Here is an 18304-nt window from a genome sequence, read left to right on the forward strand (position 1 = left end):
GTGACACGTCCTCCTCTGTGACAGAGGAAAAGGAGTCGAGGAAGGCAGGAGGAGAGTTAGAAAGAAGTGTAGAATGTGAGAAGGATACAGAGGGGATATTATTGGACATCCTTCTGTGAGCTCCCTCCTCTAATATTCTACACTTGTTAGCCTGCACTATTACCCATTCCCCACTTTCATCTACCAGTCTCTCAATACTTCTCCCTATAGTCTCATAATCATCACACCTTGCTTTCCTGACTAAACCATCCTCCAATAAGCTCATCCTTCTTATTCTTCTAATTGCTGCAACATCTTTCCTCAATAACACTGTCTCTCCTCCTTTAATCTACCTCATAACTCTCTTTACTCTATACATATTTCCTCCTCACTTCTTCCCTCTCCCCTTCTTTGCACTCATGAATTCCACTGCTTCTTGCACTCAATTCTGCCACTCTTCTTTCCTTGTAAGAGTATATGCGCTTACAAGTCTTCCTGTCCTTAACCCACATTCTTCCATTGGCCCTTGGAGAGACTTTTCCTAACCCTGGCAATTGCCATATCCCAACTTGCTCTCATCCCCGACTACAATCCCTCTCTTCTGTAATATCGAAAAGCTCAAAAACTGATATTTATCCCTTGCTGGCTCCCTGCTTCTTTCCCTTTCTCATTTGCTCACTGGAATGCTTGCTCTTTGTAACAAAATACTAGCTGTGCACGTACCTGTTCTTCTCTCACTCTTTTCACCTCTTTGCACTAATTGAAACTTGGCTCTCACACTCTGCCCTGGAGGCAGCTCTATCCTATGGCGACCTTTCTCACACACACCTTGCCTATCGGCACTTAGGGGTGGAGTGGGAATTCTTCTCTTCTCACTGCAAGTTTCAACCCCTGCCTACACCTGCTTCCCTACCATTCTCATCCATTGAGACCCATGCTTTGCCGTTTCTCTCCACTCTCGCTTGTATTGCTGTCATCCCCTAACTCTACATCCAATCACTCAATTTAATTTTCTGAGGTATCCTTCTGCTTTAACTCTGCCTTTTTTTCTTGCCAAACAGATACTTCACATCTCTTACAAACAGGCACAGATCAAATCCCTGCCACCTCTTCTGCCTTTGACACCCTTCTTCAACCTCCCAGGACCTTAGCAGGTCTTAAAATTAGGTAAATCATACTTCACACCTTCCATTATACCCAAAGACATTGCTGATTATATAAAAGGGCATGTTTGTAGTTATCTGGAGAGAAATCCTCTCTGTCCCTGCCACACTCCTCGCTCAGCCTTGGACTTCTTTTATCCATTTACAGAGGAAAGAAGTGTCTCTGCTGCTCTGCGCCTCAAAATCCACTACATGCAGCCTCGATAACATTTCCTCCCACCTCCTGAAATCTCCGCTTCTACCCGGGTCCCCATCCTTACTTGTATCTTTAACTCATCTCTTTGTTTTGGTTCTTTTCCATCTCTTTAAGCATGCTGTTGTACAGTACATCCTATTTTTTAAGAATAACACCCTTGACCCCACCTCCTCTTATAACAATTGCCCTGTCTTCCACTTCTGGAACAAATTGTTCCCTTACGTATACTTCACTTTCTCAACTCCCATAACCTACTGTATTTGACCATCTTCAATCAGGCTTCTGTACAGCATACACAACAGAAACTGCACTTACCAAGGTAGCTAATGACTTCTATATTGACAAATCTGAAGGAAACTACTCCATCCTTATTCTTGACCTCTCCTCAGCTTCGAATGCTGTTGACTACCCTCTTCTCCTACACATTCTTTACTCTCTTGGCATCCTTGTCACTGCACTCTCCTTGTTCTCCTCCCTTCTCTCTCAGCGCTTCTTTTGCCAACTCCTCCTCTACATGTATGGTGTACCTCAACGGCTTGGTTTAAGGTCTCCTAGCCTTCTCTCTGTATTCGTTCTTGCTAGGTGACCTTATTGACTCCTTTGGATTCAGCTATCACCTTTATGCTCATGACACAAAATTATACTTTTCTACACCTGGCCTAATACCCAAAATTGCTGGCCAGCCATCTTATGGTGGAAAAGGATGGCCCTTTGCCACCATAAGCTTACATGGCTAAGACAGCGCTCGTCATAGTCCCTCCCAAACCTGTCCCCAATGTTCCATTCTCCATTTTAGTTAATAACACTACTATCCACCCAGGCTCACAAGTATGTTGTCTAGGGCTTACATTCAACTTGTCCCTTTCCTTCTCCCCAAATATAAACACTTCCTAAATCTTGCCGTTTCTTCCTACGCAACATTGCTAAGATATGCCCCTTCCTATGTTCCACTACCACTAAATACACCAATGCTTGCCCTTGTTCTCTCACATTAATTACTGCAACATTTTGTTCATCTGGCCTCCCTGCCTCACACCTCTCCCTTATAATCCATTCAAATGCTGTTACTCGGAAAAAAAAATGATGCTATTAGGGAAATTGTATGCTTAACTTCCTGAATGAATGCCCAAACAAGGCAAGTTACAGTTCAAGAATAGATTCAAGTTTAAGGTTTAAAAATGAATCGAGGATAGTCTCTGTATTGTGATTTTAAAAGAATTACAAATTATTTAGCAAACATTTTTCTGACAGTCAGCAAAGCTTGCTTTTATTTTCTCAGGAAAAAATGGATATATGGCGCACAGCCAAAGAGAGTGGGTCAAAGTGGAATATAAAACATTATTTTATTAGAACATTAAAAAATGCAGATCTAGCAACCTTCCTACGTGTTAAGTGCAGTATGCACTTTATCAAGGAGTCAGGCACTGTTTGTGTGAACAGTGCTTTTCTACACAGCCGTTTTCCAAAAAATTCGCGCCAAAAGACGCGATGATGTCATCCCATCGCAACGCGCCGCACATGCGCAAAAGCCAAACGGCCAAGTGTGGAACCAGGCAGGGTGAATTCATCCTGTAATCAATCCGTGCACACGCATGGCGTGCACTCCAGAACATCCCCACGTCACTGTACCTGGCGCATGTGCACAAGCCAGGCGGCCATAGGACTGAGACATGGGGAAGAAATCACTCCCATAATCAGTCCATGGCGCGTGCTCTGAGATACAGCATCTGGCGTCGCTACACTTTATTCTATTCAGTTATGTCTGACACATGTATCTAACCATTTTTGTACTGTTGAATGTTGCTATATTTTGCTTTTTTTTTCTGTGCCTGCCTTTTTGCTTGATTGGTTGCTGCAGTCATGTATTCTGTCTGTACACTGCCACCACGATTGTATTTATATATCGCCGAACACGGTTATCACATATCCCTTATTTGTTTATGCTAGTTGCTTAGCAGTACTAGGTGATGAGTGTGGAGATTATATATATATATATATATAATCATACGAACCAATCCAAGGACCTGTAATGAGACAGCAAACTGCACGGGGTTAATCAAAAAAAAAACTGTAAGGCTTACGTGTGTCTATGTTTTGAATACAGGTTTTTTTTTTGGATTAACCCCGTGCAGTTTGCTGTCTCTTTACTGGTCCTTGGATTGGTTTGTATGCTGTGTGTTTCTCTATGGGACTAGCATGTTTTTTTGCTTCATTACAGTGTGCTGACTGGCCTCTTGTGGAATATATATATATATATATATATATATATATATATATATATATATATATAGTGAATAAATGAGAACAAGGCACTCCGTCAGGTATATGAAGGTGGGTGCAAATCCTGTATAAATCAAATAAGAAATACGATACCGTTTGAGCGAATATCAGAGGCAGCACTCCACAAGTTTGTCAAAAAAGTTTTGTATTTAGTGTGACATAAAAAAATGTAGGGCAAAAGGCAGTTGCTAGTCCCATAGGAATCCACATAGCATATGAACCAGCCCAAAGACCAGTAAAGAGACAGCAACCAGCAAGGAGTAATCCAAAATAAACTGTATTGAAGCAAACAGATACACAAAAGCCTTCGTGTATCTGTTTGCTTCAATACAGTTTATTTTGGATTACTCCTTGCTGGTTGCTGTCTCTTTACTGGTCTTTGGGCTGGTTCATATGATATATATATATATATATATATATATATATATATATATATATATATACACACACACACACATTATAAAAAAATGCTACTCGCCAGACAAAAAAAAGGGACTCGCCCTACCCCAATATTTTTTTTTAATCCCACTGTACAACTGAGCATACACTTGAATATATATAATACACACACTGAATTATTATATGTAGCCTAGTCCCCTGGCTATCGTCTTTTCTGTGGCCCTACCAGTATAAGTCCTGTTAGACACAGGCACGGTGGGGGATAAGCTCTTTCATGGAGGCCTAGCTTATTGTTGCAGCCTGGATACACTATTGTGGGTTTAAATCTCCCTTCATAGAACACAAAATGGCCACCATATTGCAAGCAAATAAGAAGCCACATCATCATTGGTTGCAGCTTTCTATTTGACAGCCATTTCAAACCCTGTGTGAAGCCAAGACATAAAACTTCGCCACTGATTGAGCCATCTGTGCTGAAGCAAGGATATCTTGAAAACCTGGCCTGTTGGTGGCCATGGAGGACTGAAGTTGCCCACCCCTGGTTAAATCGCTCATACAAGTGTCAAATCCTCATCTGAAACATATATTCATGAATCTTTGTGTACTGCAGAGCAGTGACCAGAGTCTTTTGCAGAAGTACATTTTCTTTTAGCCAACAATTCTGGTATCGTGATAAAGTAAATGGTGCACTCTTACCTCATGAGGTCTTTGTAAATAGATTTTGTTGTTTGTAGATAAGGATCAATCACATCTTCGAACTGGCAGAGAGCGCCTCCGAGACAGAGATGTTTGAAAAGATGGAAAAGAAACTCTTCTCGGTCTGACTGGCTAAATATGTCAAATTTATCAGTGTCATCCAGAAGAAGAACCTTAAACAGTGCAAACAAAACAAAAAGGGAACTAGATTAAAAATAAATATGAACATGTGCTCAAGTGCCTTTACCTCCTGAAAAGTGCTCTAATCCTAAACCCTACTTCATATATGTATTGCTGAGCATAAAAATGTACATACACAATGAATTCTGGATCCCGAAGCACTTACAATTGTATTTCAACATCACAGAGAAGAATGGAAAAATAAAAAATGTAAATTGCTCGTGAACGTCACTGTAGACGGACATTCACAGAGGTACACAATTGGAGACTTTATAAGGTGAAATTATAATAGGCTTTATTGTGCCTTTTCCTTTTCATCGGGAAACCATCCAAACACAGGGGGGGGGGGGGGGGAACAAAGCTTCTATTCACTTGGTAGTAGTTCTAGTGAAATCCTATGCAATTAATTCACATCTCCCTTAGTAAAGCATGTCTCGCAGTCCCAAAACATATAGCATGAAATAAGCAGATATAAGCAGTCTCTTAATAATGAAAGTCTTATCTGTTTCTTGCTGTAGAGTAAGCTTCTCTGCTCTCCTGGAACCGCACCCGTGGGTGCACAGAAAATCAGCATCCAGGTTTAGAAGTCTTATTTGGTGTCTTGCAATCAGCTATGCTAGGCAGAGCTCAAGACCTGTCAGCTCCAGAGATGTGTGTTCTCTTGGTCAGTCTCTCCTGGGAGACTCAAGAACACTGCTCTGTCTCCAAAATTCAGCTCTCAGTCAGAGCTAAAGAGTCACTTCCTGTCTCAACAGAAAGGCTTTGTAAGCAATCTAAATCAGGCAGGTGGTGTTTATTAATTGACTACCAGCAGTTAACCACCACACTGCTAGATTAAAGGCACATTACTTGAACAGGGATTACTCCCCTGTTACAGTCACACACAAGGAGACATGACAAGCTGATTTGGCTTTGAACAAGTTCTCTCACATAAATGTATTTATTTATAAAATGTTTTACCAGGAAGTAATACATTGAGAGTTACCTCTCGTTTCCAAGTATGTCTTGGGCGCAGTTATTATAATACGTGGTTACATTAAAAGAACAGGGTTATACATTATATTTAAAAAGACATTGCACAAACAGTTAAAGATAATATATGATATGGGCATATGTAACAGTTACAGACCAGATTAAAATGTGAGACAGCTGAAGTCTTGAAAGAACTTAGACCGGTAGTGGCTTTGAGAGTCTCAGGTAGATTGTTTCAGCTGTGATGTGCACGGTAAGAGGAGCGGCCGGATATTGTGCATCCCAAATGTTAAATGGGAGTCAAATCATATGCCCAAGTATTTAAAACTAATAACCGGAGTTAGGGTAGTGTTAGCGTTGGTTCTGATCTGGAGCTCAGTCATTGGAAGCTTTAAAAATGTAGCCTTGGTCCCAAATACCATTGTTACAGTCTTGTCAGTGTTTAGAAACAGTTTGTTTTGGAAAATTCAATTTTCAAGTCTCAAACAGTCAGATTGAAGTATGTGTTCAAGGTCGGAGAGGCTATGGCTGTGTGCAGATAAGATTGTGTCATCTGCATACATGTGTATTGAAGCTCCCTTACAAGCTGTAGGAAGATTAGGGGCCGCAGAACAGAGCCTTGCGGGACACCACAGGTGATATCCAAGGGGTTGGAGTTAGAGCCACATGTGGACATATGTTGGTATCTACCTGATAGGTAGGAATGAAACCAGTTTGAAGCATGCTTCCCTATTCCAGAGCACTGGAGTTTGTTAAGCAAGATAACATGATCAACAGTATCAAAGGCCTTTGCAAAATCTAGGAATATAGCACCAGTGAGTTGTCCCAGTTCCATTCCACACTGGATCGCATTGCAAACTTTTAGCAGGGTAGTTACGGTGGAGTGTTTGGGGTGAAAGCCAGATTGGAATTGGATAGGGAAATTTGTCTTGGTATAGTAATCGCTTAATTGGGAGTGAACACATTTTTCCATGACTTTGGATAGTATTGGGAGAAGAGAGATTGGTCTGTAGTTTGAGACAGTGTTTTTGTCCCCACTTTTGAAGATTGGGACAACTCTAGTAGTTTTCCAGGTTTTGGGGATATGGCCTGCAACAGAATAGAGTTGACTTTGGAAGAAATTGGTTTGGCAATTGCGGTGGTACCAAGTCTTAGAAACTTAGATTGCAGTAAGTCAGGTCCACTTTGGCTGCTTAGTTTTAATTTGAGGAGTGCTTGTGTAATCTCCTCTTCGGATACTGGGACAAATTGAAAATTGTGGGCAGTTTTGGGAGAGGGTGGGGCTATAGGCCTACTCATAGAATGATATTCATGTTTGTGGGTTGGGTTTCACTAATAAGTTAGCAGCATACCCCACAATGTAATCATTGAATGCATTTGCTATGTCAGTGAGGTTTGTCAGAGGTTAACCAAAATGGTTAAACATTTCCTACCGTTTTTATTTCATTTTAGAAAAATGATCTATCATAAGGATAAATAATTATACATACATAAACAATATTATATGCATTGTTTAAAATAAAAAATACCACTTGTGGTGCATTTTCATGTATCAGACTGGTCTGCAACCCGGTCTTTCCCCATTATTACTGGACAAACAGTGCTTCCACTGCATAAATATACAAAGTTCCAGCACTCAAAAAAGGAAAAATACAAAAGCAAATCAATTTATAAAAATATACAAAAATGTATTAAACAGAAAAAATAGAATATAAGGGCAGTGGAAGTGAAAAATCTAGAAAAATGGCCAAAAACCATGGAGATCAAAACGATCCCACATCGGCACTTTGTATTATGCTGTACTCATGGTTGGCACTACAAAGAAAAAAGTTTTGCGCTTTTAGTAATAACTTTACACTATATACACAGGACACCTACATTTGTATATACAAGAGGATTATTCTGTTCATTATTCTCATCAGTAGCTGAATCGAGAAAAAAAAACCTGAAGAGAAATGAAGCAGAACAATTTGTAATTTGGTTTCAAAACACTAAAATGAATGTGTTTTTCACTATCCGCTTGTAATATTTTCAGCAAGTTTAACTTTGCTACAATTTATGATGTTCAACACCTTAATGAGGAAAGTAGGAAAACCAAAAAACTCTTAGTTTGCCATATTGCTAACTCTTTAACATATTATTTTTAAGGCCACTGTTGCATTTACCTTTCGAAGTTCATCCGAGATAGGGAAATCATCAAAGTATTCATCAAGACATTTTAAAATATGTCCACTTTCCCTTACAATATGTTCTGTGTACAGACAATCAAACAATGACATTGACAGCTGAGTGCACGGCATTTCCTTGGCTTCAACTTTCTTCACCTGAGTGCCTACAAAAAAGGTCACAATGAGTTCAGAAAGGGATGGGGATATTGTACAGAGAACAATACTGGCTGATTTTAAAGAGTAGTCTATTTCAAACAACCTTTTACAGTGAAACAAATCATGCAAATATTTAACTAGCACAAACTATAGTTCTTGGCAAAGTAGCGAACGTACAGGCTCATAGTTGTTATCACTTAGATATAGAAAAAAAGATATATTAATAGTAGTAGTAATAATAATTATAAAAAATATCAAGAAGTCCCAATAAAAATAAATCTATCAAATGTATTCAAACATTACAATAATACATCATGATGACAAATGGACAAAATCATAATATATATATAATACATAATATATAAATGAACCCCGGACTCAGCGTCTCGGATCTCACTCAGGACCACGAGAAGGACCGAGTGAGATCCAAGACGCGTAGTCCAGGGTTAATTTCTGGTGTGCACCATTTCAGGTATGGTTCAAGCATGTTATTTGCATCTTGATGTATATATATTATGATGATGATTAAAATGAAAGATTAAAATCTTCAAGCGTGTACGTAGCCAGGTAAGTAATGGTTATGTGGTTACATGTGACCGGGAAATCATTGCACTCAATATGGTCTCTACTATGGGGGACACAAGATTTTAATGCAGTGTTTTATTATTATTTTCTGTACCCTTTTGTCTATCTCTCTATGAGAGATGTATTGCTCCAGGTTTGATTACAACATCACCCTGGAGGTTTAGTACAAGTAATATAAGTGCTAGCTGTGAGATCAATTTAGGTATATACTACCAGGTTCACCGTCTCTACCAACTAGGAGTGTGTCCCCAGTAGATCTCACTTTATATTACATCACATCACAGGGGCAGCGAATATATAACTGCTATATTATTTTAATTATGTGTTTATTTTAGGTTCAGTAGTGCCGTGGATTGACCATAGACTCGCCATCAATAATCCTATTATCTTTTACCATTACTCAATCAAGGGTTTTTTATTACTCATTAATCACACTTCGCTGTGAGTGCATTCAAAAGGGAATCTTTCCTCTCCGATTTTATTCATTATATATCCCTATTGCACCTCATTTTTTATATCTACTTCAAACAATTTATTAAGCTGACGTGGGAATTTCTTCCCTATCCCCTTTTCCCCCATTAGCATTTACATAATTATTGTCTATGGTGCAGTGGAATACACAGAGATGTACAAAGACTTTTTTTTAGGTATAGCCCCAGACCCAGGCATTTTACAATCTAATCTTGATGCTAGAGGTGCAGAGAAATGAAGTAACTTGCCCAGGCTAGTAAGATGCTGATGCTATGATTCAAACACATTTTATCCATATAAAAGGCAGTTACACCATCATTTGATGACCCCTTCTTCCTTACTTGTTTCATTATAGTGTTGGTTTCAGATTATTGCTTTATTTTATTTCTAGATTGGGGAATTCTCTGTGATGTCAAATGGCTGTTGGCAAACCTGTCACTGCTACTCATCTTCATGATGAGAATGTGCAGTTAACATGCATTTTACCAGGGCCGCACATTGATCATATTAATTGGTAAGGAAGTAGCCAGAAGCCAAACAGAAAAAAGAAATAACTCTACACCTGAGCTGAGGTAAGAATGAGGCACTCTAAACAAATAATGTAGAAAAGCACTAATCAGGATATATTATTTATTTAATGGCAATAAGCAAGTCATGCAAGAGATGGAATAGGGCTCTAACTAGTGATGGCAGTGATAGGCCTTCGAGTAGCCCGTATTTTGCTGCTGCTAATTTTAAGTGTGGTTTTCATATAAGATTATGACAACCTAATACAAATGTTATAACAATTTCTAAAATGTTCCCACATTCTTTCACTGAACGAATGAATTTGCGAGCTTTGTTAAATAGAACTAAAAAGACAATATGTATAACTCTTCTGAACCTCCTATTTGATTTTATTTTATCTAGTCAAGTGCTGCAATAAAACAAAACCATGGCTTCTTTCATAATTTAAGATACACTTAATTCATTTTTAGGCCATAAAACCCTGAAAAAGAAAAAGGCAAATACCAATATTCGTTTAGGAAATGCCAGGTTTTCAAAAACATATTTTGAGTGGCAAAGCTTATAGTAAAGTTCTCAGACTTCACGTTGATACAATATAAAGCAATAAACGCTATTTGACAACATGATGTCAAAACAAACTCAAATATTTTAGGATTGTTACAATGGACATATAGTTATGGCAATTGTGATGATGATCTGAGATAGCATAGCACGATGAAAAGTCAGAGAGAAACGATGGGGTACATAAAACAGCTCTACGTGTTAAGCAAGAAAAAGTAGAGACACAATAGGCGATATTTACTAAGCGGTATTATTCATTAAGACTGGGGTTTTGCAAGATTTGCAAGATTTTTTTGGGGGGGGGCGGCGGTTGCAGAGGTCTTATGCTCTTCCCCAAGGCATTTAAATGAAAGGCCGGGGGACCGCGCGAGGCCTCTTCAACCTATTCTTACCGAGGTTCAGCCTGATTCATGACGCGTGACCATGGCAACTCAGCGTCATCATGTGACATCATGGTTGCCAAGGTAACGTGACGACAAATGACGCCGCGGGACACGTTACGTCACATGACCCCGCAGCGTCATATGATGCCGCACGAGGTAAGGGAAGGGGGCGCACCGACAGAGGAGAGCAGACAAGGGGGGGGAGGCAGCAAATAAAGTTTGCGCGCCCCTGCATTAAGACACATTACGGCCCATTCACTTAAATAGACTGCAAGGTGCCTAGTAAATAGGGGCTAATATGTCAAAAGAATGGAAGAAAGGCCAGAAATAGGTGGGTATGCCATACATCACACAAGCAGGCCACTGTACACCTGGCAAATAGAAAGTTTGGGATAATAAAGAAAACACTTCCTATTTAGGTGCAACAAATTAAAAAATCCCTGTGAATGTTTACCTGTAAAACAGAGTGACAATTTAATGATAGACATTGAAACTTGCCTGATAATCCTTATCTATTGTTTCAGAAAGGGAGGGTATGCCCTTAAGGAGTGTAGCGTTTAAGTATAGAATTTCATCATCAGGGTGGGGATGCTCTTTGTTAATGTGAATCATCAATCACTTATTGAAACACAGGATGCCCGAGGTGTGGACCTAAGTGGATGTGTAAGTTGGCATCTAAAGGTATAGGGATACCCATTTGAAGATGGGTAGCATATGTAGTTTGAGAGATTACTGATCTCAGGGCATTCTGGTGTCACACAATCATCTTACCATCTTCATTTTACCTGCTGTGAATGGACACAACCATACTATTAAAAAAAGCTGTATAACCACCATTATAAGAAGTGGCAGTTTAGTTATGTTTCTTCATTCACTGCGGTATACTGTGGACTATGCTACTCTATTCTTTGCGCCACTATGATCATTATTGGAACGGGAGAAATATAAGACTGCAGACGTAGAAAATAAATTTAAAAAAGCAAAAAAAGTGTAACGGTGTTTCCCCCACCCGGTGGGAGATTTGTCCATTACTAAGGTGTATGGTGCATATACCTGCTGGCAACAGGAGGGCTGAGTCGTCCGCCGATGGTAGTGGGGACACTGAATCAGGCTTCTGGGGTTCATACCCCACATATCTCTTTAGCAGTGCAGCGCCTCCATCTGCCGTAGGCTCCAGAAGCCGAAGGTGATCTCCCACGGTAGAACTTATTACTTCTCCCCCCAGTAAGGTCACGCACCAGGCAGGAGGTATATAACAACAGGAACGGTTTATTCACTCTGTACAGCACAGATACATGGCAGACTTCTGCCCAATGCAGTACTCTCAGCTCTCAATGAATGATGGTCCCTGGACCATCACTACAGGCCAAGGCACCCGCAACCGTCATAGGTCTTCCCCACCTCCCTAGCGGAGGCAGAGGTATGGTCCACACTTACTCTTCCCCGGAGGGAAGAGCACAAGGGAAGGCCCCAATCTTAGGCTCCCCAATTGTGTGACCTGCCTTCCTCAGAGGGGGAAGGACACTACTAAACTTTAGGGCGGTCCTACCCTTAAGTACAGCCAGGAGGCGGGCACGCCGTTGTCCCAGCTACAACAGGATGTACCACCCTCTGCTGTCATTCAAAGTGCAGTACCAAAACGAAGGAGGAAACCCCCATACCAACTACTGGCAACCTGATTGTACCAGGGTTTACTGCCAGCCCAAGGGCAGAATAGTAGTCATCAGGTGACCTGACTACAGCAAGAATAGCAATTTAAATATCCATTGATTAAGCCATTTTCATTTGCAAAATTGGGCTGAAATGTGTGGAGTGATTTTTTCTATATTTCCTTCTCATAGTATTTATGGCCTACAAATGAAATTAAGTGCATTAAATAAGACATTCTTTTTTTAATTGCAACACCCTAATACTACAGTATATCAGAATTTTTTTTTTTTTTTTTTTTTTTTACAAATTCTGATACAAGAGGTACAAACAGTTTGTGGGCCACTCAAAGGCCCATCACGTGCCCTGCTTCACTCCATCTCTTGTATGACTTGCCTATTGCCATTAGAGAAATTATCTATTCCGATCAGTGCATTTCTAAGTGTTTTATTCAACAAGAGTACCTAAATAGATACATGACTGCTGTGCCACATACTTGGAAGGATTCCATTAACCTTCCTAATAAGTAGTATTTTCTAGGTATGTCGAGCAGTCTCATTTGACACACACAAATAATGTTAACAGCTTTTGCCTTGGTGGTTCATTGTTCGGAAAAGTGCTGCCATACAAACAACTAATAAGATTAATCTTCAGCAGGCAGACAATTTTAATGTGGCATTTAAGCAGAGAGCCCAGAATTCATGTGAACATTCCTTATGAGCACAGTTAAATGAGCAGCCCTCAGGACCCTTTAAAAAAAAAAAAAAAAAAATTGGGTTGAAGCAGCAGGTCTCTAGAGCTGAACCGTGTTGATTTCAGCTCGAGGGAACCCCTGCTTCCTGAGATACTTAAGAATGCATGGAGAGGTCCTGTTTGACATATCTCCTGGAAAGAAGAAAACAGGAAATGCCCCAAAATAACATTGTCATGATAATATCATGAGATATTAGGTATTTTAATCCCTCTGGTGCTTAATGGGTTAATGCACTACCATTGAAGTTAAAATACAATATTTGGGGTTTCTGACTTGTCATGAATCTGTGGGAGCTTCAAAAGGGCTTGATTGAAGGTGGGTGTGAAAAGTACAAAGGGAGGGTATATTGTATGTTAACATCTTTTGCAGGCCTAGTGGTAAAAACTGATAAGATCTCGAGATAAGGATATATGTTCTGCTAGAGATGGGTTCTCCGACATAAACAAAAGGGATTTCAAAGGCATTCTCTAGATGGTTCTGCAAGGTTCAAGAGGCGGGGCTAAGAAAGTATTCAACATGAGAGGGACTTTATTAAAAATGAGAATATCGAAAATTTAAGTTACAAAAAAAAAAAAAAAAAGCAGAAGAGAGATATAATCCATGATTCCAAGAATCAATGTACTGCAGTTACTCAGTATGGTAATTGAAAAACACAAATAAATAAATACAACATAAGTGTTAACAATATCTGATTTTGTTTTTACCTAATGTCACCCACTGTCCTGAAGAATCAGAAAGTAACTTCAAGTGGGAAATGACATTGGGATCTTGGAAAAAAGCCTGGAATTAGAAAAACATCATTAGACAGAATGCATGTGAGCGAAGTATCAATGAATTTATTAGTCATGCAGTAGAAAATCAAACAGGGTTGATCTTATCTGACAGGTTGCTTTGTATCCCTAATCTTCAATCACCAGTCTTTCGATTGATATTTAACCTCGAGGGGATCTGGAGCCTGCATTATTTAATGCCCTGCAGCACATAGTGATTAAAGCAAACAATGCAACTTACTCAGAATTTTTGAATAAGTTACTACAGTACATTTCTGTGAAGTATGCTTCTCTTTACACCTGTACTCACTGCATTTTCTTGGCTAAACATCCTAAAAAAATGTAGACCACAATTTCTAGAAGTCCTTCTTATGAAGCCCCCTGATGATTACTAGAGTACCATAAAGCTCAAGGCAAGGGGATCGAGACATTGCCAGTGTAGAAGAAACCCTTTTTGTAAATGTGACGTATGCCACTGAAGAGGATAGTTCCTATGTAGTCATCCAGAAGTGCCAACCAAACTTCCATATTTATGTTCAGACTACAATTAGTCTACACATTAGATCTAAAACAGATTATTAGACAAGTTTATATCCACGCAATAAAATGTTTGGTAGGATTTATAAATATACTTGTGTAACAGGGTATGTTATTCTGCCTGTCTTTCCCCGTCCTGTTATGCAAGTCCTGCTAGCTGCAGGCTGTAAGGGGGTCATTTTGTAGGTTTGTCATCCCCCCCATGCTCCTCTATGATGGACAGGAGTAAGGTGGTGACTTACGGCCTGTGTAAGCCTATCAGGGATAGGTATAGACCATGAGCCCGCCCCTTCTATCCTAATTAGAGGAAGTCCAAATTTAGTGTCAGTCCTGATCTTGCTCTGGAAGAGAGAGGAAGCAGTAGAGCTATCAGCCTCTCCCATGGCGGGAAGAGCGTGCTCGCCCTCAGTCTTTGGACTGAGGGAACAGCAGACTCAGCCACAAATGCCCTATACTATCAGGGGCAACGCACAATCCAGAGGTAAGGAGCCTCTGAAACCTTGCATTGCTGTGAGATCTGCAGTGGATGTTCCCCAATAAAGATCCTGTTCTAATATACCTGAGTCTGAGTATCAGTCCTTGGGCTGAGGGGGAAAGAGTGTAATAGTGGAGGCTGACCTGAACATCCTGGAGCCCACTACTGCTGGAGGCGCTAGGCAACATGGGAAGAGCTCAGAGAAGAACCTAAGCCTGTCCTGATCTCCATAACATCGCAGATCAGACTCCGCTCTCCTGACCCGAACAGGTATTGCACCACACATTAGGTAGCATAGGCTGTGCATCTCCCATGGGAGGGAAGAGGGGGTGGGGGGGAGAGAGAAACAGTGCTACACTTGAAATGCATAAAGCAGCAATTTTAAATGCAAAATTAATTTGAAAGGCTAAAAAATTGTTCATTCCCCAGGATAGGAAAATAAATAGGGATATGAATGCTAGACAGAAACGGCAAATATTATACAAATCGAAAAGTAAAATATGCAAAAAAGACAAAACCTAATATATATTGCTGTAAAAAAGCAAAGCAAAATTGTTGGTATGTTTTTACCCCAGGGTCAACTATAGTCTCTACCTTTACACCATATAGCTACATATTGAAACGGAGGACTTAACATACCCCACACTGCTCCTAGGCTGGCAGGAACCCATTTCGAACAATATGCCTGATACATCAAAGGAAAGATGGAACAGGCAGGAAAATGTAACTCTGGGGCACCAGAAGCGCTTTCAAACACAACACGATTTATCTTAGCTATTGCCAGTTGTTACCTAATACAGAAACACAGTTTACCCATTTTAGCATTATATTACTAGGTATCTGTATTTGATTAGGTGTGGGGCATTCAGTGGAATTATGAACCATGATTCTGTAAGCAATAAAACCAGGTGTGAAACCTAGGATAAGACACAGAGATCAACCTCCCTACCTGATCCCTATTTTACAGGCAGACTTTACTTGTCTTTACTGTAGTAGATTCATAGTTTACTCCATGTATTATCTCTACCCACTCCTCATGGTCTCTGCTTTTGGTATCCAGTCCTTGCCACTTTCTCTTGATAATCCCCAAAGCTTCCTTTCAGGACATCTGTTCTTTTCACTCTATAAATCTCCTCTATGTTAACCAAGAGACGGTCTTTGACTTTCACCAACTTCTCCACGCTGATAATACACAAATCTACCCATGTTCTTAAGACCTCACCCTCTACGTCCATTCTCACTGGTCTTTTTTTTGTTGCTTCCAGTATTCTCCACAGCAAACGAAACATGCCAAAAACAAAGCTGCGCATTTTCCCATTTTCATCCCAATATCAATGTTTGTTTTTAATCAAGGTTAAAGGCTCAATTACTCCCCCACATCTCAAGAACTTGAACTTGCCTTTCACATCCACAACATTACTTTTATCTGCAACTCAAGCCATTCTGTGTAATGTACTGTGTTGAATGCTGAAAAATGTGAGAACCCTTGTTTTATTGCAATTACCCACTGCAATCCATGTAACATTTTAGTGGTAGAACCTTCATATCACTCATCCATTCATCTCAGCCAAAACATTTCCTTTACAAGTTCCAACATTTTGACCCTGCCCGTCAGATCAGAGATGCTGCTGCTAACCTGTGTTGAAAAGCTGCAACTGTTATTATTCCCAGTTATGACAGAGTTGCTATTTGAAAATATCCACCCCAAGGATAGATTCGACATGCAAGGATTACAAGGAAAGAACTCTGTAGTCTAATTTTTTTTTAATGCAAAGCGAGGACTGGACTCCCAACACAACTCTTTGACAAAGGCCTGAGGGCTGAAACATTAGAGGATCCATCAGCAGCATACTGTTGTTCAATAAACTTTTTTAGTCACCACCTTAGCTGTCCTCTTTTGCTTTACGGCTGTGCTCCGCTCCTGTCTCCTGTTGGAGAGATTTCCTGTCCCAACACAACATGTTCAATTTGGTACCAACAAAATCTAAACTATGCAACTCTGCATATAAAATTTCACTCATTGCTATTTTTACATTAGATCGCAATTTAGAAACTATTGTGAAGCACATTATGAAGAGTTGCTTACTATTATTGTATTTTATAAGCTTAGTAGATGTGTGCTATAAGAAATGGTTCCACTATATATGTTGATACTGTGATTAAGCTACTACTAATGGCAATCAGTTGTAAATGCATTTTAAATCTAAAGAAGAATTCATACAATTCGACTAGTAAATCAATCAATGTACCTTGAATATATACTGTATAAAATGTTTTTACATGGTGTTTGATAAAGCACACATCATTGATTATGTTTTTATGGGTATGATTGTTTTGTATACACATATGGAATACAATTATATTTCTTTATATCACATGACCATATTTAGCACTGGGATTTCTAATGTGAATAGTATTTTGCTTGGAAGCACTACCCTCATTTTAATAACACATACTATAAATTATAAAGACAGTGAAGTAAATTTTCTTTTATGTTGTTTTCCTATTCCTAAATATTTTCTGACTTGGCTTATTCTTTTAACCCTTTCAGTGCCAGAGAGGCCGCGGTACAAGAGAGCCACAGCCTGTCCGGTAAGTCATGGCCAAATGATTACTCCCCTCCCATTCAGATCACGCTGACTGCTCCTATGTTCATTAAACTAAACATATACTTGGTCATTTACTCACTACTCAAAATCCCGACCAGTGGATGAGTGACGCAGGAGATGGGCATCATGACAACAGCCTGGAAAGCCAGCAACAACATTCAAAATACGGAATGCAGAATCACATACCACTCGAACAATGAGGGAATGAAAATGTTTTCTATTACAGTATTTATGGTCCCTCTCTGTGGGTGGTACTAATGCTATGCACGTGCAGTCTATTGTACCCATCACATTGGGGAAGCCAGCATTTCACATTTCAGCTCCTACCATGCTGTCCTCTCACTGGCAAAATTTATATATTCCCGTGTATCTTTTTGAGTACACATAAAAATGGGTGGAAACGAGAAAACGTAGACTGCGCAATAACACGGACTGTGGCCACTGTACTTTGAAAAGACCCATAATGTAATAAACACAGCTTTTTCACCATACTAGTGTAGCACTGTATCCCCCTGAACACAAAAACTACTAATGCTGTTTATAAACCTGTTGGCTCGCAGGGCCTGAGCCTCTGCCACGGAGAGCTTGGGGCAATATATTTCTACCACTTGTTGCAGCGCCTCCACCTGGGAGGGATCCCAACAGAGCGGGAGGAGTCCCTCACAGGACACAACCACAGTAATACTCACTGGCATAAACAGAACGGTCTTTACTGAACACACACACACATAGATATATATCACTTATCTCTTATCACTTTATAAGTTCCCAAAGTCAGTCACTCTCATCCGAGAGTGCGTATCACCTGCCCACCAC

General features: G+C 39.9%; 1 protein-coding gene across 6 annotated transcripts in view; it reads right to left on the bottom strand.

The window, feature by feature from the left end:
- The window catches only part of CFAP300 (cilia and flagella associated protein 300), an 82673-nt gene that overhangs the window by 43843 nt on the left and 20526 nt on the right, over positions 1 to 18304 (bottom strand). For all 6 annotated transcript variants that reach the window (XM_075592433.1, XM_075592432.1, XM_075592435.1 and 3 more), the window contains exons 3-5: positions 13802 to 13877; positions 8031 to 8197; positions 4714 to 4886 (exon numbers count right to left, since the gene is read on the bottom strand). In XM_075592433.1, the coding sequence (XP_075448548.1) occupies positions 4714 to 4886; positions 8031 to 8197; positions 13802 to 13877 (416 nt within the window). The remainder of the gene's footprint in view (positions 1 to 4713; positions 4887 to 8030; positions 8198 to 13801; positions 13878 to 18304) is intronic.

The sequence above is a fragment of the Ascaphus truei genome, chromosome 3, assembly GCF_040206685.1.
Source record: "Ascaphus truei isolate aAscTru1 chromosome 3, aAscTru1.hap1, whole genome shotgun sequence".
NCBI lineage: Eukaryota > Metazoa > Chordata > Amphibia > Anura > Ascaphidae > Ascaphus > Ascaphus truei.